This window comes from Corapipo altera, unplaced genomic scaffold (assembly GCF_003945725.1).
Source record: "Corapipo altera isolate COAL_440 unplaced genomic scaffold, ASM394572v1 150, whole genome shotgun sequence".
Lineage (NCBI taxonomy): Eukaryota > Metazoa > Chordata > Aves > Passeriformes > Pipridae > Corapipo > Corapipo altera.
In genome coordinates, this window is record NW_020884941.1 from 2,707,030 (window position 1) to 2,727,904 (window position 20,875).

Here is a 20,875-nt window from a genome sequence, read left to right on the forward strand (position 1 = left end):
GAACTGGCCCTGCTCTTGGGCTCCTACTAGTCTGCTGTCTCAAGAGATGGATGCAGCCTCAATGCTGTGAATAGATCATGCTTAAAATTCCTCTTCAGGTGTGGCTATGGATGAAGGAACACCAGAACTGCTGCTCTGTGCCTCACCAACACCCTGTTACTTAACAGTGTCCATCTCTTTGGAGATTTGACCTCTTTCCCCCATGGATGCAGGACATGTATCATGCATGTTTAGCCATACAAGCCTGAAGGCCTTGAAAAACTGAAAGGTTCTCAGAAAAATTTATTTCCATAAATTAAAAACACACACAAAAGAAACAGTAAAATTTTAGATTCACACAATATTGAATAGAAACAAAATGCCAAGAGCATGATGGAGGCTAATGGCACAAGTGTACAAATTCTCATGGAGCTATTTGTTAACTTGATAGCATCATACAGATTTTCAATCCACAGTTATCATCCAGATGCTAGAAAAGCACCTGGAACATAATATACCAAAGGCCCACCTGTAATCCAATACAATGAGAACTGCTGGCAGGAATTCATATCCAGCAATCATCAGAACTCAAATGTACACAGCCAAGAGGCCAGCCAGGCTCATGCTGTACCATACATTAAGGAGCTTCAGCTGCTCCAGTCATAGCATGATGAAAATAACATTTTTTTTTCTTGGAAAGTGATCTTTCTATCTCCCATAATCAGCAAACCTAGCAAAGAGCTGCCTGGCTCTCCATAACTTACTACTAAGAGACAGGACATGGCAAAAGCTTTGCAATCCTTCTGGAGCTGCTCTGGTCATCACTCTGTGAGCAAAGATATACAATGTCTTTCCATGGTGATACAAAAAAATCCTCACTGGAGTGGGTTCACTTGATGAAAAGGCAAATGCACATCTCCTCCAGCTACAGACCCTCTATCCTTTTTTCTTGCAGTTCTCTGTGACAGAAGCAGCTCAGAGTGGCCAATGCTCAGCTTTTGCACAGTCCCCACTCCCACTGTGCAAGCAGCAGCCCCAGGGAACAGGCTGCTCCAGGAGTGCTGTAAACAGCAACAGAGGTGGGAAAGGAAAAGAGAAAAAAGTGCACAAGCACAACTGACACCTGTTTGCTGGAGGGGGGAGATGCTTGGTCTCCATTAGCTCACATCATCATACAGACACTGAACCAAAAGAGAATAATGCTGGATATTTGGGTTGCCACAAACTAAGGTCTGGGACAGGCTAAGCAACTGCAACATTTTTGTAACTCCTTCAATTACTGTAAACCAAAGAGAACTGAGTGTTTTCTTTGCTCTCTCTGCTGTAGCTTGTAGAAAGAAAGCTAAGAAATGTTCTTTCAAAGCAATCAGACAAGATAGAACAGAGAGGCGGATTAAAAAATCCCCACTCAAAACAAACAAACAAACCCCAACATAAGCCAAAGGAAAAAACCTAACACATTCCCTGTTTTAAAGTACACTAGAGGTCTGAACTTTTCCTGGACCCAAGTTTCTTCCCTCCCCACCCCTATCTTTATTTTCTTAAAGCCCCCACTAAGGTTACAGCTCAATTGTGTCACAGCACTGGAAGCCTCCCATATTAATAGAAGGTGAATGAATGTTCTCTAACAATCCCATTTTATAGCATAAATCCATAAAAATATATCTCTCACTCTTGCTACCACTTCCAACCAATCCATAATTGGGCTAATAAACCAGGATAGGGAAAGTTTCAAACATTTTTTTAGGAGGCAGTCAACCTTTGTTTTTTAGGGATTTCTTTTTACAAAAATAAAGAGGATCAATTAGAATGTTCTACAGCAGCTTAAAAGCTTAACCAGAAAAATAGTATGTCAATATGTTCAAACTTTGCTTGCCTTGGTACTTTACCCTCAAACTCCAAACCCTACTCCTCTAAGTGTGCACTCCTCTCTTTTCTTCAGTCTTCCTGATTAAAGATAATTACCCTTAAAAACAAGAATGTAAACCTTTGGGAATCCCAGCACATAAGCTGGAAGCAAAACCAACCAGATTAGACTTCTTTCAAGACTCAGGCACACACAGTGTAATAATCCTCTTCCATTTCTCTACTTTCAAAGCTCTGAAATTCAACAGATTGCTTGATAATTTTTAGTTTTCTGTTTGGTCAGTAACAGAAGTGGTAGAGCAACAGAAGACAATTATAGTATTTTCAGTCCTGCATTTATTGGGACTTTATAAAAAATACCCACCCACTAGGTATTTGCTCACTTTGAAGGTCAATAGAAACTCTATTACATGGGCAGGTAAATAAGAAAGTGCAAGTTCAAGTGAAAGAAAGAACAGACTAATTCAATTTGAGCATCCCAGGAATGACAGCTTTGCCTCAATAACTCCTCTAGGCACTAAGGGACAATGACCTGAACTGCAGCTGGCATTCACCTGGAATTATGCTTCAAGTAAGGGTAACAGAAGTTATGCCAGAAGGGAGCTCTCTTCCTTCAAAAGGCAGAGCTGAGAAATTGCCCAGAGCTGCATCAGGGGATTACAAATGGCCTTACATAAAAGATGTCCACGTGCCAGGAGGCTCTTGGTGCAGCACTGGCTATTGTGGACAACAGTGTGTACACAGAGGATCCAGTTAAGAGCTACAGGAATTAAAAATCTACAGTGGTAAAAAACCCTTTAAGATGGAAAAAAAATTTCTTGTTGACATTAAGTTAATATTTTTAATGGGTTTAAAATAACTTTAAAGCAAGGCCCAAAGATTTTGCTGGTATTCTCTACATGCAGCAGCTCAGTTAAACAGAAATCTCTGCTTATGTATCCTGCAGTTTAACATCCTCATGGGCTTTTCCTCTGGAGAAGAGGTTGGCATCAGCCAAGTAAGTAAAAAAATCTACTATTTGGGAAAAAGTAGTACTGGGCACCATTTTTCCTTAAAACATTACCCTTTTTTGAGTTTAATAATGTTAAAAGGTGTCCTCATGCACCAAATAAAGAAACATATACAAAGTGCAAGTTATATAAAGTCTGGTTATGTGAGGCTTCTGCTGCCTGGAGCCAGGAAGGGCACAGAAACTCAGAAGGAACCTTCTAAGTCAACAGAAGGAAGAAACAATTGAATGCAAACCCAGACAGCTACGTTTAATTATTAAAAAGTTAGTGGTATATCAAGAATGTGTTTGCTAGAATTCACCTTTATCAAACACTGCACCTCTTCTGTCACCTTGTTCAAAATAGCCATTAATTACAGTAACAACAGCAGACTCAAATGTGCAAATGATCTGGAGTACAGAGTTCTAGCATCACTGAAAGTGCACTACTTCCTCCTTTACACTCCTACTCTACCCCCAAAAGGTGTTTAAACATAATTAATTAAATATAAGCAGTATTTTCCAGAGGTTGAGGAAGGAAGGGTAAATTTTATGTGGCTGTGTTACACTCCAATAGGGACTTAAAAGAATCCCTCCAATAGCATTTAAAAAAATAAAAAACAAAATAGCACCTTAAAGAGGGTCACAGCCAAAAACTGATTATCAGATGTTAGAACAGAGTAATGCATGGAGAAGTCAGTAGATTTCTCCCCAGAGGAAAATACTCCAGAGGCTGACTGGACCATTCCCAGCTCCGTGGCTCCCTCAGATGCCGGAGGCCTGCTCCTGCTCCACCTCCTCTGCAAAAAAGGCTTCAAGGGCCATGAGCTTCTGACTGAGCAGCACATCCAGCTCTGCACTCTGCAGTGCAGCCCTTTTGGCTCGGGTGAAAGAACCCACTGCTTTGACTTTGCCTCGTGTCTTCCTTTTCCGGGGAAGAGTAAAGTCCTGGAACTCGAGAATCCGCTTTCTCTTCTGCTGGCTGACAGAAATCAAGTGTCCATTCTTCTCCTTGGGCTCTTCAAAGATTGTTTCCAAGCTCCTGGTAAAAGCAGAGAACACTTGGTGAACACTCGAGCAGCAGCAGCAGCAGCAGCAGCAGCCCCTTTACATGGACAGGGACAGTGGGGGATTTCATAACCCAAGTAAAGCTGCTTTAACTTTGACATTTTTACAGCTCTTCCACACCTCCTGTAATGAATATTTTCCACAGCTTCCACCTCCTGCCACTGCACCTTACTGCCAGCTAATTCCTCACTGCTGCAGAGACACTGGGGGAGAATCTCCTTATATCTGTATTTCAGCTCAATTATAGAATCTTGATTTTATAGAATAAATAGGTTTGAACATCTGATGACATTCATATTTTAAAGAACATGTAGTTCCCTTTGAATTCTGACAAAGTAATTACTTCACTTGGATGGAGACTGGAATGAATGAGTAGATGAAAAAAAGATACAAATCCATACTTAACCAGCTGCAAATTCTTAGTTCATATTCTATTTTACTGCTTTCCATTCAAATAGTAAAAGATACTATTTTTGAATTAACTTTCTCTACCACTTTAAAGTAGAGCAATTTAAAAAACATATCTCCCTCTCAGCTTTCAGACATGTTTCATCTCCTCTCTCTCTCTGCCTAATTAATTTACATTCATCTTAGTTTTCTCATTAGGAAGCAGAACCAACCTGGCTGGAGGAGGGGACTTGTAGTTCTTGTTTGTGTAAATTTCTTCTAAACTAAATTCTTTCTTCTTAAGCCTGAAAAAAAGTAATGACAAATCAATCAAGAAAGAAGAATTTCAAACCCACTTCTCTTCCCAGCAAGCAGATTTATGAGAAACAAGTACGAGTTCTTTGCCTAAACGCTGAGTAATTGTGCTTTAATTGGGGACAGGGAGGAATGAAAAATGAGCTCATTAAGGACCTAATTTCATGCAGTGTTTTTACAAGGTCTGGGTCAAGACTTGCCCTTTCTGCAGAGGTCAGTATTCCTTCTAGCATTCTGTGATGCTTTGAAATAATGATGCTCAAAAGAAGAAGGGGAAATGCCTTCACAGGTCCCTTTCTGGTGAAAGCTAAGAAAAATCTTCAAGTCTAACAGATCAACACTTTATCTCTTGAGACTCCTTTTAGTTATTGACCATTTCCAAGCTGATCTCTGAAGAAATGCATTCCTTTGTCAAAGCTGCCACTTGTGTTTAAGACAAAAGTGAACAAAATACCAGATGACTGATTGGAAAAGCTTTATCAACATTTGGCACTGTGATTACCCTCACTTCCCTAAGATCATATGCCACAAACAAGGAAGGAACTGGGAAGAACTCCAACATGATGTGCATCAACAGAACTTTCCAACAGATCACTTCATCTCACTGTGCACTGCAGAATGACTGATTTTCAATCTATGTCTATCAAAACAAATTTCTTTCTTCTTTAGAAAAATCATTCCACAGCAGTTTAGCTTTCCCCATTTTGGCCAAACCTCAGTGAGTAGTTCTGATAGAGCTGACAGCAAACAGACATCACTCAGCTGGGGCTGTACAAAACAGTGATGGTAAGAGAAGCAGTTACTGAGGTGACTGTACTCATATGGAGGAAAGGTAAGCAGCAGGAGCTTGTCTGAGTCCATTTCAGAGACACTGCTCACCTTTTTGGTTTGGGCAGTCCCATTGGAGTAAGGTTAGTGTCCGGCTTGGGAACAGTTTTCCTGATTCGGATCTCTGAGACTTTCTTTGGCCTCTTTTCTGGCTCAGTCTTAAAAAAAGAAAGAAGGAAAAACAAAAGTTAAAATGAAGAAAATTACAACCACATCAGTCAACAGAATTCCCTTTTCTGCTGAGTATATCTATATGCTGAGTATTACCTAGTATGCTATTATCTATAGATTAAACATTCCTCTCTGGTTTGCCACCTTCTTTCTGCATGAATCAAAGAAAGCAGCAGCACAGACCAGACCCTGCAGCCTGTTTTCTCCCCTCATCTTTAACAGTTACAAGGTTAATATTCAGCAGCAGCAGCAGCAGCTTCAAGTTCTGGAGACCCAGGAGTCTGAGAGACCTACAATATAAAATGAGCTCACTTTTTTCAGTTCTGTGTCATCCTGGGATCTCAGACAGGCTGGAACGGGAGCATCGGCTTCATCGAGGGCGTGGACCTGGAGCTCGGATGCTGAAAGCCTGGGGGGGGATGGCAGTGACTCTGCAAGTGTGGGAGGCTTTGGTAACGGGAGCGGGAATGAAGCTTCCAGACTGTAACACAGGAAGAAGGGAACACATGTAGATTAATACCCAGCTGACACTGCAGAGCATTCCCTGCTCTCAGTGATGCTCCTACATTGCAATATGGGCACGAAAAGCAATGCAGTTCACAGACACTGCCCCAGGAAGTGAACTCTGGTACACACACAGAGCCAAAACTGCTGCAGCCCACACTGGTACTGACACAAACTCAACTGCCAGAGTACCTGAACAGGTAATTTTAAACCCACTCTTTTTCTATAACTAGTTTACAGCTCTATTTATCAACTACTGATAGAAAGGGATTAATCCTTTTCTGCCAGCAGATTTCTAAGACACAGCTATTAATCATACTTTCTATTTACAGATAAACTTAAAATACAGCTCTTATATCTGCCATCCCTGCACTGAAAAAGAACAGAAGGAAGTTTCAGCACCAAATGTCCAGTTGCTCAGGCAGGAAGGACATAGATCAAGTAAGGAACCAAAACTTTTATAGTTTCACATATTCATTTCATAAAAAGTGGCACAGTGTGGTTCAAAGTACCAGAACTGTTCTGTGCAATGACCCACAGGGTGTTTGCATTAATGCCCCTCCACTCTTCTCCATTACATCACCCAGTCAGGTTACTTCACTGACTTTTTAATCACAAAGCTGTTCTGGGAGTGAACTGCCAAAAGCTGAAAGCCAAAATGACACAGGCAATGGCTTTCTGAGACAGCTCACGATCCCACTGCTCAGAATAAACATAGACTCACCGTATGTCACAGCCTGCAGTCTGCAGTGCTTCCATACTCTGGGCAGGGAAGTGTGGTAACATGGCATAGCTGCTTCAAAAGGACAACGAGAAAACAAAACAAAACAAGGCAGAAATTAGGTCTACACCATAACAAGATGAGGGAAAAATTATTAGTATAAACTGGACTGTAAGACAAAAGATACTCATAGCAGGAATGAGAATGAAAGACTAAAATGATATAAAAGCAAGATACATCTGCCATTTAAGCCACTAAATTTCATTGACAGCTTGTTAAGGAAATAGTCCTACTTTCACTTAAAAATGGTAGTGGTGAGATAAGGAAATAAAAGTATAGAAAGAGAGAAAGACAGTAGTATTGCAAGTCATAATTATTTCTATATAATTATTAAAGTCTAAAAGTTGTAATTATTTCTATGAAAGTCTATATTCCTTATTCAAAACCCCCAGTTTTTAAAGTAACCAAAAACCTTGGAGGATTTGGCTGCTAAATAAAACAAAGTGCATAATGGCAACAGTAACAAGTGAAAGGAAGTATTTCCATAAGATTAACTCCCTGTTGTCTCCAACTCCCACAGCCTTGTCCTTAGCAATTGGAATAACCAATGGGTTGGTAATTACCATAAATCTATGGCATAAAAGTCCTTTGACATTAAGCTGTACTACTAACAGCAGGAAATCAGTTTGGATGGCTTTTAGTGCATTAAATAGCAAATCTTGTTCTCTCAAATCCACAGCTAAATGCACTTTGCTGTTCTAAAACCCAGCCATGCTGGCAGCACAGGGAAGTCCAACTAACTGTAGAGAAGGTGGTCAGAAAGACCCTTTTCTTGTGTTTTTCATTTCTACCAGAACTGTAACATTTTGTTTCTCTCACTGTTCCACTATTCCAACGCTGCTGGAACCTGGCTCAGCAGTGCAGCAGAGCCCTCCCTGCCAGAGGCAGAGCTTACTGTGTTATGCAATAATAATAATAAAATAACAATAATAATAATAAATTACAAGAATGGGGAAAAAACCCTTTAGAAATATTTAATCCAAATAAGCATTAATTAGAGAAAAGAATGCTTTATTATTGGCAGTGGAAGTGACAGAAGATTATCTTTAGGCAGGAGAACTACTCTAGTTCCTTGTTCTTTTGGTTATTGAAAACACTGTGAGTGAAATAATTTAAAGAGAAAAATCTTTTTCAGAAGAAAGTGGCCTGCAGGGAACTTTTCAATTTTTTGTGATTTTTAACTATCTTAATCAAAATAAGCAAAGATTTCTGTCATACTGGGAGCTGAAAATGCTTTTAGACTGCACCAAACACACTTCTTGTATTTACATACCAAACATTTATTTCGTGATTTTTTTTGAATACACACAAATTTAAGAGGCATTTACTGAATTGTCCTTTTTTCACTGTTCCTGTTAATAACTTTAAGAATTATTAGTTGATGAGAACAGGCAGTCAATCTTCAGCAAAACGGAATCTAAAAAGGTGTTAAATATTTAAAATGTTAGGTTTTGTTCTTTATGTTGTTTTATTGCCAAACTTTTAATATTCATTTTGATTTAGAAACAGAATTTATTTGCTGCACTTCTTTAAACTCTTCAGCTCACCAGATGCTACAATAACTTCACTTGGAAGAAAATCCGAGTGGGGCAGAATTAAGGCTGCCTCACACATATATTTGTAAGGTATCTTGGAGAAAAAACAAAGGGAGTTTTAGACTATTTTAACTCTAGGTTATTTTTCACTTGAAGTGAAAAGGTTTGATTTAAATTCTCTCCCTTTGGGAAGAAGTTCATTCATAGCAAAACATGCAGTTTTCAAACGACCCTTCATGTCAGGAATGAACTCGTCTCACACTTCCAAGGACAACAAGCCTCAGCAATACCAAACAATACATTCACCTCATACACACAGGTAAGTTTTAAAAAGGTGATTGTTTTGTTTTTACCAATGTGTTATTTTTAAGCTTAGTGCTCAAACTGTACTTTACTGATAAAATTATTCCAGAGCTACTCATGCGTTCATTAGAAAATTCAGCCTGATAAATTGACTCAGCTGGAATGAAAACAGAAGCAGGTCCCATAGAATGTGCTGAGAGTTGTCTCTATGCTATTATTCAACTTATTTTAGTGCAGACAGCTCCCAGAATGGGGCAGCACTTCCATAAGCTCAGTCACACCTTTGGTAGACATTAGAATTTATATTAACAGAATTTATATTAACACAACTTTTAGGTGTGTTTATAGAAAGCAAAGTGCAGCATTAGTTATCTGGCAGGATTTTTGGTTACACTTATGTCAGGCTATGGCATAAGACAAATTCAGCAGTTCAGACTGCCATACTAATCAAAAGAATTCATCACAGTGACTTTGCTACAGGGCTCAGGAGCCTCTACTCTGCCCAGGAATAAAACCAAGGACTAACTGCCCCGTGTCACTGAGGGATGGATAAAGGGCAGAATCTTTGCTCAAAAGCATGAAAAATCCTGTGACAGAGCTAGGAAAACCTCCTCTTCATTCTGTTTATTAGTAAAATGATCTTATATGCTGACAGCAAAGTTAAATTAAATATGCAAAGTAGATTTCAGTCCTCTCCCCACTCATAACAAGAACGACACACAGAGAAAAATTCATTACCAGCATGAACTGGAGCTACACTTGTGTGTGACAGCAATACCAGGCACACACTGTCAGAAGGTATAACATGCACAGAGAGCCTTTAATTAGCATAGAACAGTCATGGAATACAATTAAAAATTTAACTGAATGCAACCCCCCTCCCCTTCCGATTCTTCCTAACCTGATATTGAGCACTTTACAGTTGGTTCCAAGTGGCACTTGTGCCTCAGACCTCTGAAAAAAACTTTCCTACCTCAGAAATCCAGTTGCTCTGCAGTCACTCTGAATAGACCTAATGAAGTAGCTCACCTTTTGCATTATATACTCTGATGCATGGTGTGTATATTTTGCAAGGGAGAAGAAAATAGAGTTAGCCATTCTGCCAAAACAGGACAGTATTAAAGAAGTGAAGGCAAATATATTTAAATTCAGCTAACAGACTGTTCTGTAGGAAAGAATCTTCCACGTTGAGCCATTCTTGGAGCAGAATGCGTAGATTTGGAACAGGGGAAACTGCCCCTCCAATGCAAGCTGCAATTACCCTCTCCCTCCCAAAAAGGAGCCAGTATATACCCTGTACAGATTTAACCTCAGAAATAAGTTGATGGGTTTTACCTGTTCTCGATGCCCACACTTGGCTGCCACTTGCAGTGATTGGAATGGAGAGGAGGGATTTCGGAAGGACGGGCAGAAGGACCGTGCTGACTCCATATGGAGAGGACCCTGCCCAGTGAGTATGGCAAGGAGGAGACGAGGTCAGCGGATACACAGCTTGGATACCTTGCCCCTTTCAAACCCTGTGCCAGTTGGGATATAAATAGTCTCTGGATGGTAGGAATATGACTGCTTAAGTTTCTTCTTCTTGTCCAAATCCTGTAACATCCAGGGGAAGAAAGTGCTAACACTGTGCGAAGGCCAAGCGTGGAACAACCTCCTCTTCTCTCAGCTACAGTGTTTCTTCCACGGTCAGGATGAAGAGCATCAGTCCTTGGGGCTGTTACGGAGTGAGAGGAATGAAGCTCTTTATTTAGAGTAGAATCTTCCTTGAAAGCTGTTGTATCTGAACAGCTTTGAGACAGGAGAAAAGACAAAGTCCACTTTGAAGCTGGTGCTGGCATTTCTCTGGAAATAGGTCCGTGATGTACAGAGTGCTGGGATGTAATCCCTGTGAGGTCTGGCACGAGACTGGAGTCCAATTTTATGTGAAAAGAAATTGGGAAAACTGGGGTGTCCGAGAAAGAGGTCGGAGGCTTGTGGCTTAAGTCTGAAAAAGGTATTTTGGTAGTTTCTACAGGATAAAGTGCCAAAGGCTGAAAGCTGAACATCTTGGTGCACCAACTGCCAGCCCAGCGTGAGTGAACGTTCCTGTTAATGCAAGAAAAGGCTTCCAAGAGATTTTTCGATCTGTGGTGGCTGTACCTGTCACCCACTGGAAGCATTTCAGAGGAATATGGCCGAGGTTCTAAGTCACAGGCGCCTTTGGCAGGGGCCAGGAGCTTGTTGGCCATGGCAGACAACTTGCTCAGCAATGCTGGTTCTTTGGTACATTTCCGAAATTTCAAGCTGTTCAACAAACTGCCCCTCCTGGCCCTCTGCCTTGGCATAGGAGCAACTCTCAAGGGTGTTTCCCTTTCCGTTGGTGGTGGTTGACATGGAAAGTACAAAGATTCCAGAGGTGTGTTTTCCTGCTTAGGGGATATTTGCAGGGGTAACTCAAGGAAAGGTGGACTTTTAATTTTTTTGATTTTTCTAATGGTTTTTAGCTGATACGATGTGGGAACCTTTTTGCATGTCCTTCCAGGTTGTATTCTTAGTGGAAGAGGTCCTCCTAGTTTCTTTGTCGTTCCTCTTAGTTTATTTGTAGTTCCAAAGGCACCGGGGATTCCATCATACCCTAAATTAAGGTTCAGGTTTTCCATTTCTGAATCCTGAGTCTTCAAAAACTGTGAACTAATAATATCTGTGGTAATCTTTGGCCTTTTAACTTCTTGTAAAGTGCTACATAGTTTCCTTTCACTGCTTCTGACAGCAAAAGTCTCCTCTAAAGGACCTTCAAACTTCGTATTTCTAGATGTCACCAACCCATTTGAAGAGCTGCCTAAGAGTTCAGAACTGTGCAACATACTGGGTGTGATTTTTGCTTTCTCTTGCTGTTCTAAATTCTGTTCTTGGCGTGCCTGGTCTGACTGATGCACTTCCATCTTTTCATACTTCTTCTTTTGTTTAGTTACTTGATGTTCCTCTGTTTGGTCAAGTCTCTTTGAACCTAAAGCCTCACTCTGCTTGCAAAGTGCATGAGTTGGTCCTGTGTCCTGGCCCTCTGTTCCCTCCCATACATGATCTGTGCTCTGTGCAGTTGATTTGTAAGGCACACGTGCTTCCCTGCAAACCACCCAGTTTGGGGATGGCTCTGTGCCCCTGTCTGATGGGGAGCTCAGAGGTGGATGGAGTGTGGGTGTTGGATCACACTGCACTCCTGGGGAAGCCTCTGCCTCACACACAGCTTGACAGTCCTGCACAGTTGCTGAAAGCACACTGGTACCTGCTAAGTTTGTGAGCTTTCCATCATTTTTTCTTTCATTTGAAACATAATTTAGGTTGGATCTTGAGATTTCTTCCAAAACCTTGCCATGATTCTCAGTACTGAGGGGGACTATTTTGCTACCAGACCCTTTAGGATCTTCTAACAAGGCCCATGGATGATTTCTGAGCAACTTTTTTCTAGGGGCTACTTCTTCTCCCATCTTCTCTTCTACACATGTATTTTTAAACTTCTCTTCACAGGGAGGAGTTTTTGGTGAGGTCCCATCCATGTCAGTTGGTGTGCAGTGCCCCTCACCTTTCAGGCTTTCTTTGCTGTGGGCACAAACTCTTGAGCTTTTTGCACCATTTAGAGAGCCTGGTGCCATTTCACTCTCTGAAGAGGGAATCTCAATATTGCTGCATTTTCTCTTAACAGAGATTATTACAGAAAGAATTTTTGTCATTGAAGAATCTTTGCTGAATTTTTTGTCTGAAAACAAGTCATGTCTTTGTTTATTCTCAGGTGACATACACAGCTTTTCTTCCTCAGGCAGAGAGATGCCACAGCTCAGAGCTGACAGTGTTTCTGAATCCACCTGAGTCTTACTAAAAGGTTCTTGGCTGTCAAACTTTCCAGAATGGGATGGACCGACACCCCTTGGAGCACTGGTTTCTTTACCAGGCTCAGACATTAACTGTGGGCAAGTGTTATTTAAGACAGGTTTTATGCTCAGACTTTCTCTGTGTTCTGTACCTGAAAGCTCATTCATATTTTCTGGTTTAGATGTATTTTTAAACTTCTCTTCACAGGGAGGAGTTTTTGGTGAGGTCCCATCCATGTCAGTTGGTGTGCAGTGCCCCTCACCTTTCAGGCTTTCTTTGCTGTGGGCACAAACTCTTGAGCTTTTTGCACCATTTAGAGAGCCTGGTGCCATTTCACTCTCTGAAGAGGGAATCTCAATACTGCTGGATTTTCTCTTAACAGAAATTGTTACAGAAAGAATTTTTGTCATTGAAGAATCTTTGCTAAAAACTTTGGCTGAATATGGATCACAGTTGTCTCTTTGTTTATCCTCAGATGACATACACAGCTTTTCTTTCTCAGGCAGAGAGATGTCACAGCTCAGAGCTGACAGTGTTTCTGAATCCACCTGAGTCTTATTAAAAGGTTCTTGGATGTCTAACTTTCCAGAATGGGATGGACCAACACCCCTTGGAGCACTGGTTTCTTTACCAGGCTCAGACAATAACTGTGGGCAAGTGTTATTTAAGCCAGATTTTATGCTCAGACTTTCTCTGTTTTCTGTACCTGAAAGCTCATTCATATTTTCTGGGTTATATGACATGGATGTCCCATGGATTGATGAGATGGGTAAAAACTGGGCACTAACTGTATTTTCCTGGTCCTCCACCAATGACTTCATCTTTGGCAAAGACAGATGTGTTTTGTTTCCTGCAAACACCAGCTCTGCTTTCTCTGGTGCAGGTTTAATAGAACAATGCTGTGAGCCATGTGCTTCACTCTCAGAAGAGCTTTCTTTGAGAGTTCCTTTACTGCCTGGTTCACATTCACCCTCGTGTTCTTTTAGTTTGATTGTCTTCTCTTCAATTAGATCATTGATAGAGCCCATGGATCCTGAACAGTCTTCATTTCTCACACCAATTGAAGAGTCCAAATTCACTACATTCTCTTTGAGAGTTCCTTCAGACCCGTCTTCTCTTGCATATCTGTGCATTAACAGAGGCAACTCATCCCCTGCTTTCAGCACTACCTCTTCCCCCAGACTAGAGCCAGATTCACTTCCATCTTCAGAGCTGTCTGTAGTTTGTAAGCCAGGGTTTGGTTGGTTGGGTAAAGTCTCTAAGGATGGGTCACTGCCTGAGCCTGGGCCACCAAACTCACCCTGACAACCAAGACACCAGTTTTCCCTTGGGCAGAGGGTGGGTTCTCTGTGGCTGGCATGTTGTGTTGGGATGCTCACGTTGGCAGGTGCTGGACATGCAGCACAGGCTGAGGTGCTGCAATCTGAGGGATCTGCTGGGAGTGAGGGCGCTTCCTCCTGCTCCCGAGTGCCCAGAGAGTTGCAAAATCCAAAATTATGAACACAGGTGTTTTTGTCCAAATATGTGACTAATAACTGTTCACTGGTCTTATTTCTCTGATTGCCTTCAGGAGCATTTGGAGAATCCAGAGTTCTTGTTCTGCCACATTTCTCTGTCTGGCAAGTACGTGTGCACATCTGTTCCTTTGCCTCCTCTCTGTCACAAACAACTTTGCTGTCATGTGCTACTTCACAAACATCAAAGAGTTTCACAACCTCCACACTCTTATTTGAAATCTCATCTCTTACCGAGGTAGCAGCAGACTTCTCTGCAGTATAAGCTGAGCAAAACATGTTTTTTCCTGTGGGAATGTCATTTATCCCATGCAGAGCTACACCTCTGTTGCCCCAGTCATCTTCACAAGGAAGAGATCCACATGCCAAAGGGAAGTGTGCTTCTGGAAAGATGATTGCCTCTTGACTATTATATCCAGCTGAAGACTCTCCTTCCAAATTACCATTTTCTTCAATCTTCTTATCAACATCAACAGAATGACTGTTCAGGAAAACTTCACCCACACGTGCACTCCCTGATAAAATCCAGGAAGCACAAGCAGCTGTACACTGGTCTTTTATACACTGATTATTACAATGCTGTGTGTAACAATGTTCATTTTCTAAACCAGTGATCACTCTCTCCGGATTTCCTCCAGATTTCATGTCCTTTTGGGATACCCTGCTTGTCACATTAGGGTTAGCAAAAGTCCTGGAACTTACTGAAGACTTGAATTTGTCTTTATGAAGCAAAACTTCAGTGACTTGTGCCCCTGTTGTTCCAGAAGCACCAATGGTTTCTGTTCCAGACAGATTATCCCAAGCCTTGTCCCTGTGTGGAATTTCATTAGCAGTACAAGGAGGACACTCATTATTATGAGGTTCTCTTGCTTTCTGTAAAACAGGAGGTAGATTTACATTTAGTGTATAAAACAAATGTGTTTCTTTCCCGGTGGACAAACTGCCACTGCCATCAGCTTCTGCAGCTTCAACTACACCAGCAGCCAACCCATCTGATGTTGTATTGCTCTCAGAGTCCTTTGCAAGCAGTTGTGCCTTGGGTGGATCTTTTTCCAGCTTGGTACCAAGGTCAAGACAGCTGTGGTTGCTGGGAGGAGGAATTTTATTGGAGGTATTGTAAGAGCTTATGTCTCTCTGTCCAGTTCCATGGGAAGCAATGTTGCCTGTTTCCATCAACAGACTCTTTTCTTTTCTACCATCCTTGAACAGGTCACTGAGAGAGAATTGCCACTGGTTCTTTTTTAACTTCTCACCTTCTGATGGGATTCTTTTAAATTTTTCCTTGGAGAACTCCTCAGGAAATGAAGCAACAGAACTAAAAACTGAAGAATGACAATGATCAACACCCTGTTGAGCTTCAGGCCGGCTCCAAACTTCCATGTTATCTCCCACAGCAATTTTTCTCCAGACTTCAGCAGCCTGTCCAAACTGAGAGCTGTATGATTTACCTATACCAGCACTTAATTCCCTAGGATCAGTTTTAGCACTAGATAATCCTTTGTTCCTCACCGCTGGGATCTGCTCTACTGGCACAGATGTGGAGCTTCGATTCCCTACACACCCAGTTCCATGATCACAATGAATGGGATGTTCCACGTTTTGGGGAAGATACTTTAGAGGGGGTTCATTGATAATTCCATGAACTGCAGTACTACTGTTTTCTAGTGGCATATTTCTGAAGTCCAGGTAAGAGATGCTCTTTAGAACCGGACATGAAACTCCAGAACTCGGTATGGACAGTGTCCTACAGCTCCCTGCTGAGGACAACCCACAAGGGTCATTTTGTTTGGGTACAACACCCTTACAGAAGTCACGAGCATCATGTTCATCCTGCTGACAAGTCTGGCAATGAGCAAGTGATGCACTGAATTCATTAACAGGATTTCGTCTGGGTAACTTTTCTTCTTTAATCTCCAAGGCAGACACACCACTCCCCCCTGCTCTCATGGCAGTGTGGGCTTCCAGCCCAGTAAAGTCTTGGGGATGGTCTGTGGCTGCTCCAATGTCCATGACTCTTAAAGGCTCTAGAAAATCTAAGATGCTGGTTTGTTTAACCCCAGCTCTGGCCAGGACTGTGTCTACATCTGGGCATTCCTTGCTCTCAGCTGGAAGACCTTTACTCACTCTGTCATTCCTGTATCCTGCTTTACTAAATATCCTAGTCCCATCAGCCTTCATACCTTGTACTTCTTCAGGGAGCTTTGGCAGAGTTTCAGCTGTCACCTGAACATTTGCTTGGTTTTCCTCTGCATAAGAAAAGATAAAGCAAATCAGAAGCATACACTAAATCTGGACAGCATTCAGCTTAGTCCCTCTGGGTGTTGTAGCAATACTGCAGTGTCAGTGACCAGGATGTTTCCAAAAGGGAGAATCGATGCTAACAATGTTACCACCAGCCTTTAGAAGATAAACGAAGCACTCCACCACCACCCTAAGGTAACAAACCCAATCCATTTCAATACAGACATTCCAAGACCTGGGTATTTCAGATTCCTCTAATATCGAGTGAGGTGCAATGCAGGCCCTATAACTTAACACACAGGCCACCAGCAAAAAGCTTATTTTTAACATCAAAACTGGGGATTTGATCTGCTCCAGCCTGGAGAGATGGCTGGGCATTGAGTGGCCATTTCTTCCTCCTTGAAGACATTTCTGTCAGTGACTCATCCAAAGGAACACAAGGCATATCTCATCTGTCCAAGCAATTTGGATTATTAATAAACTCCTTCCATAAAATCACAAAGAAGGTGCTAATTTAAGAATTACAGTTACCGTGGAATATCTTCATATTCAAAACTTTACAGGGAACATTTTTGCTCAAAATTCTGCAGATCTTTTCCAGATTTTCTAGTAAGGACTAAGACTAGATGGCATTTGTCAGCTAAGCAGCAGTTTAGGTTAAGAAAGCAGGGAGGAGGAAAGAAAATAAGTACTAGATGCAGGCAAAGTGACCAAAGTATTTGGAGCAAGAAGATTCTGCAGGATCATAATGAAATTTAGATTTAGCTTAGTTGTCCTCTTCCTTTGGATTCTGCCCCTTTAATTTCACTTTTTAAAACATTCAAGAATGACTAATACTGTTCCATGTATTTGCTATTACTGCTCTCATACAATCCAGCTTTGAAACAAAATGCAAAACATCTTCTACTGGCACCCCCTTCTGCTTTGGGGTAAATAATTACTTGAATTAAATAATTAAAATACATCTTGTATGGAAAAGGTCTTCAGGAAAGTACATGTGCTGCCAGGGCAAAGCAAAGCTTTAAGGTTTGGTCTTGTTATAGCTATGCAGGGAAATAGTTTCTTCTGTAAAACAAAATAAATGAACTATCCCCAAACCATTCATCATCAATTTTAAATCAACAAGAAGTAACTGGGAGGGAAGCAGGGGGTAGAGAGGGATGTACAGCTGAAGTATCTACCTGTGCTCCTCAGAGATCCTGCAACTTCAGCGCAACAGGCTCTTGAAGACTTTGCCTCTTGCTGGTTGAAGTGAGGGTCCTCCTGAAACAAGACAAAGATCAGTGGGGATGGATGGATGGATGGATTTCTGACATGTGTCGTGTCTCGGGGACTGCACCTGCCCAGCTGGGTTAGTTCAGGGAAAGCAAATCACCAAGAAACCTGTGGGCAGGTCAGCCTTGCACAGAGCCTTGCATTGCAAGTGCTTCCCACAAGCACTTGTCATTCCTTCCCCGTCCTTTCAATCCACACCATGAAACAAAGATGCATCCACAGAAGAGCTGCACTCAGCAGCAATGAGGTCCTGTGACAAAGGCAGCTAAAATGTAAGTAAATGGCTTAAAATGCAAATTGTTGAAAATCTGAATGAGCAGCGTAGCCCAGTCTCCAGGGCTGTCTCACACCCCAAACCACCACCCTACACCTCTGGGAAGATGTGGGTATTTTCTGTTTTGGAACTTGCCTTCTACCACCTCTTCCCTAGGCTCAAAACCACAAACTCACAACAGACCACCTCAGTCTACTTGCAAGAAACCCCAAACCAACACCCCACAACCAAACTTAGAAATATGTAAAAGTTCATCTTGGAAAACTGAATGACTGTGGAAAATTTATTTCATTTTATTTTCACAAACTTTCAAAAAAACCAAACAGATACCAAAATTCAGAATTAAACCCACAAATTACTTTAGCATTAAGCAACACCAAGTAATTAATGTAAAACACACACCTGGGCACCTTATCCTGGTATTTCCTGGCCAGTATGTCTTCAGTCACAGTACATTTTTTCTCCCCTATGTGCTTTTGGTGTGTGTGAAAACTATTTACAAACTAAAGAAAATTATCAAGGACGTCACTAAAACTCTCAGTTTTTAAACAGAGTTTTGTGACTTCAGTTTTTAACAGAATATTCTTTGGCATATTTTTCAGCAGCTTTGACCTAGAAATAATGTTTTTATCATCAGTGTTTGCTAAAGGGGAGAAGAAAAACAGCCATAACAATTTTACCCTTTTACTTTTACTCTTCTGAAAGAGTAAACCAACAGTGATTTCCTCTGTAATTACAAACAATAATTCTAAGCCCAAAAACTGAAATGCTAAACTGGAGCCACCTGTAGCATTATAATTCCACTGCCAGACTGATGTAACTATTATTTTGTGGTCAGTACCTTGGCAGGTGTCAGCACCAGCACAATCCACTGGTATGGAACACCTTTACTGGGCAAGGACACTTCGAGTTGTTTCTCTTCTCCTTTCCAGTCACTGCCAGTTTTGCTCCTTGCTCTGTTCCATACCTGCCTCACACCCTTCCAACAGCGTTTAACAAAGTGAAAACCCTGATGGTTTAAAATGCTGCTGGTCTGCTGAAGAACAGCCTTGTTTTTCACTGGACCCACGATAATCCAAATGCTGACACACACCCTGGAGGTGTCCAAGGCCAGGTTGGATGTGGCTCTGAACAACCTGGTCTAGTGGAAGGTGTCCCTGCCAGTGGCAGGGGGTGGAACAAGATGATCTTCAAGGTCCCCTTCCAACCCAAACCATTTATGATTAATAGCAGAAGACACAGAAGAGAACCAGGAAACCCCCTGGCCAAACCCACTGCCTGGTGACTCTGACCCTAAATTCAAGGTATCACACAGGGATTCATTTTTGCCTTTGCTTACTTGTTTTGACCAAGTTTCCCCTGGAGTGGAAGCAGAGCCTTCAGCATGACGGTCCTCAGCACCTTGGGCCTCTTCAGCTTCTTTCTGGTATCCATCACTGGAACAGTCCACTTTCCTAAAGTGTCTTTTTTTGTTTTGTTCATCCCCCTCAAGGTCTCCAAGCTGCAGCAATTCTTCAGGAAGGGATTCTGCTGGCCCTCGAGAAACCACCTCGAGCACATCACCCAGATCCTCTGCCTTCTGGCAGAAGTTTCCTACTCCAGAAGTCCAGGGAGTGTCCCTGTGTGTGAGCACAGGCACTGAGCCCTCAGCTTGTGCCCCCAGTCCCAGGGCAGGTCCTGGCACTGCCATGAGTTCCGTGGAGACGCTCCCGGGCAGCCCAGGGTACAACTCCTCCAGCACAGCAGCCACAGGAGAATCCAAGAGAGACTCCAGCCCAGCTGAGAGCATCAGGGCAGGTGAGGACTGGTTGTCCTGAGCTTTTCAGTTTATCCTAAAAATAAAAGCAATGGTACATCAACATTTGTAGGGTTAATCACAGAATATCCTGAACTGGAAGGGACCCACAAGGATCACTGAGGTCCAACTCCTGCACCAGATTAAAAAGAATTCAAGATTCAACCACGCATGCTTAAGAAAGGTTGAACCTTCCAAATTGGTTTTTAAGGTACTTCCAAATATGTTTTTAAGGTACTTCCAAGTATGTTTTTAAGGAAGGAGCTGAGAAACCTTTGGGTATTTAAGGAAATGTTGTATGAACAGAAGAACAGAGTATGGACAACTAGACATTCCCAAGCCTTGTTTTCACATTCACACATCTCCCTACAGATTTAACCTCATCTCCTGAAAACCTGGAAAGAGGCTACAAAGCAAATCACGGGATTTGTATCAGACATCCTGTTCCTTCACCAAAGCATCGCTCGTTTTCGTGGGATTTTGTAAGTTTCTAACCTTTGGGAAAAAAAATCCCAGCTTTTCTTCACCTTTCTGCTTCAAAGGAACATTTTCCAAGGCATCACCCTCACACCGTGTCCCGCACCTCCTGACGCTGTGCAGGGGGTGCCCTGTGCGGGCGCAGCCCCGGGGTCGGGACCCTCTGCAGCCCCCAAATAAACACCGCGGCGGCTGCGGGGGCGGAGGGATGGGAGCCCCGGAGCTCGCATCGCCCCTGCGAGCTCACAGACAGGCGCGGGGGGCGCGGGCCTTCACAGGAGCATCGGTTCCGCAGCTCACTAACGCACGGGCTGATGAGCCGGACGCTGCTCTCCGCTCCTTATGCCAGAGCAGCCCGGACACAAACGGGTGTCACCGCGCCCGTCCCGGAGGGACGCGCAAGGACACCTGTCCCGGGAGCTGATCCGCTTCCCGGGTCCTGATCCCCTTCCCGAGCGCCGATTCCCTTCCCGGGTCCTGGTCCCCTGTCCAGGGAGCTCCCAGCTCGAGCCGCGGGCAGGGCCGGGACGGCCCTTTGTTCCTAGCCCCGCCCCGGCTGCCCCCGGGGGTCCGCGGCAGCGCACCGGAGGAGCCGCCGCTGCCGGTAATTACACACCCGCCGGTGTTTGCCCCGGTGCCGGCAGGGGCGGGCTCGGCCCCGCACCGCCCCCGCCGCGCCCGGGCAGGGCCCGGCCCCCGGCAGCTGCTCGGCCCCCGCCGCCCGCTCC

At 42.9% G+C, this 20,875-nt stretch overlaps 3 protein-coding genes across 15 annotated transcripts in view; 2 read left to right on the forward strand and 1 right to left on the reverse strand.

The window, feature by feature from the left end:
• Nucleotides 1–19,451, forward strand: part of LOC113955805 (melanotransferrin-like) — a 35,495-nt gene extending 16,044 nt beyond the window's left edge. For 3 of the 5 annotated variants that reach the window (XR_003530664.1, XR_003530661.1, XR_003530665.1), the window contains 3 exons: nt 2,792–2,842; nt 6,439–6,547; nt 19,368–19,451. The gene's annotated coding sequence lies outside the window, so the exon portion shown is untranslated. Of the gene's footprint in view, nt 1–2,791; nt 2,843–6,438; nt 6,548–6,693; nt 6,909–8,615; nt 8,719–19,367 lie in introns of those variants that run through there. The other 2 variants (XR_003530662.1, XR_003530663.1) reach the window with 2 other exon arrangements.
• Nucleotides 263–20,875, reverse strand: part of PRR14L (proline rich 14 like) — a 21,162-nt gene continuing 549 nt past the window's right edge. The window contains exons 1-9 of one of the 8 annotated variants that reach the window (XM_027661662.1): nt 19,215–20,003; nt 17,508–17,589; nt 16,266–16,331; nt 10,061–15,407; nt 6,831–6,902; nt 5,915–6,083; nt 5,483–5,589; nt 4,522–4,593; nt 263–3,875 (exon numbers count right to left, since the gene is read on the reverse strand). In XM_027661662.1, coding sequence (XP_027517463.1) covers nt 3,599–3,875; nt 4,522–4,593; nt 5,483–5,589; nt 5,915–6,083; nt 6,831–6,902; nt 10,061–15,407; nt 16,266–16,331; nt 17,508–17,589; nt 19,215–19,664 — 6,642 coding nt within the window. In that variant the 5' untranslated portion in view covers nt 19,665–20,003 and the 3' untranslated portion in view covers nt 263–3,598. The other 7 variants (XM_027661661.1, XM_027661658.1, XM_027661660.1 and 4 more) reach the window with 7 other exon arrangements.
• Nucleotides 19,568–20,875, forward strand: part of DEPDC5 (DEP domain containing 5) — a 45,193-nt gene continuing 43,885 nt past the window's right edge. The window contains exons 1-2 of one of the 2 annotated variants that reach the window (XM_027661669.1): nt 19,568–19,672; nt 20,043–20,152. The gene's annotated coding sequence lies outside the window, so the exon portion shown is untranslated. Of the gene's footprint in view, nt 19,673–20,041; nt 20,153–20,875 lie in introns of those variants that run through there. The other variant, XM_027661668.1, reaches the window with a different exon arrangement.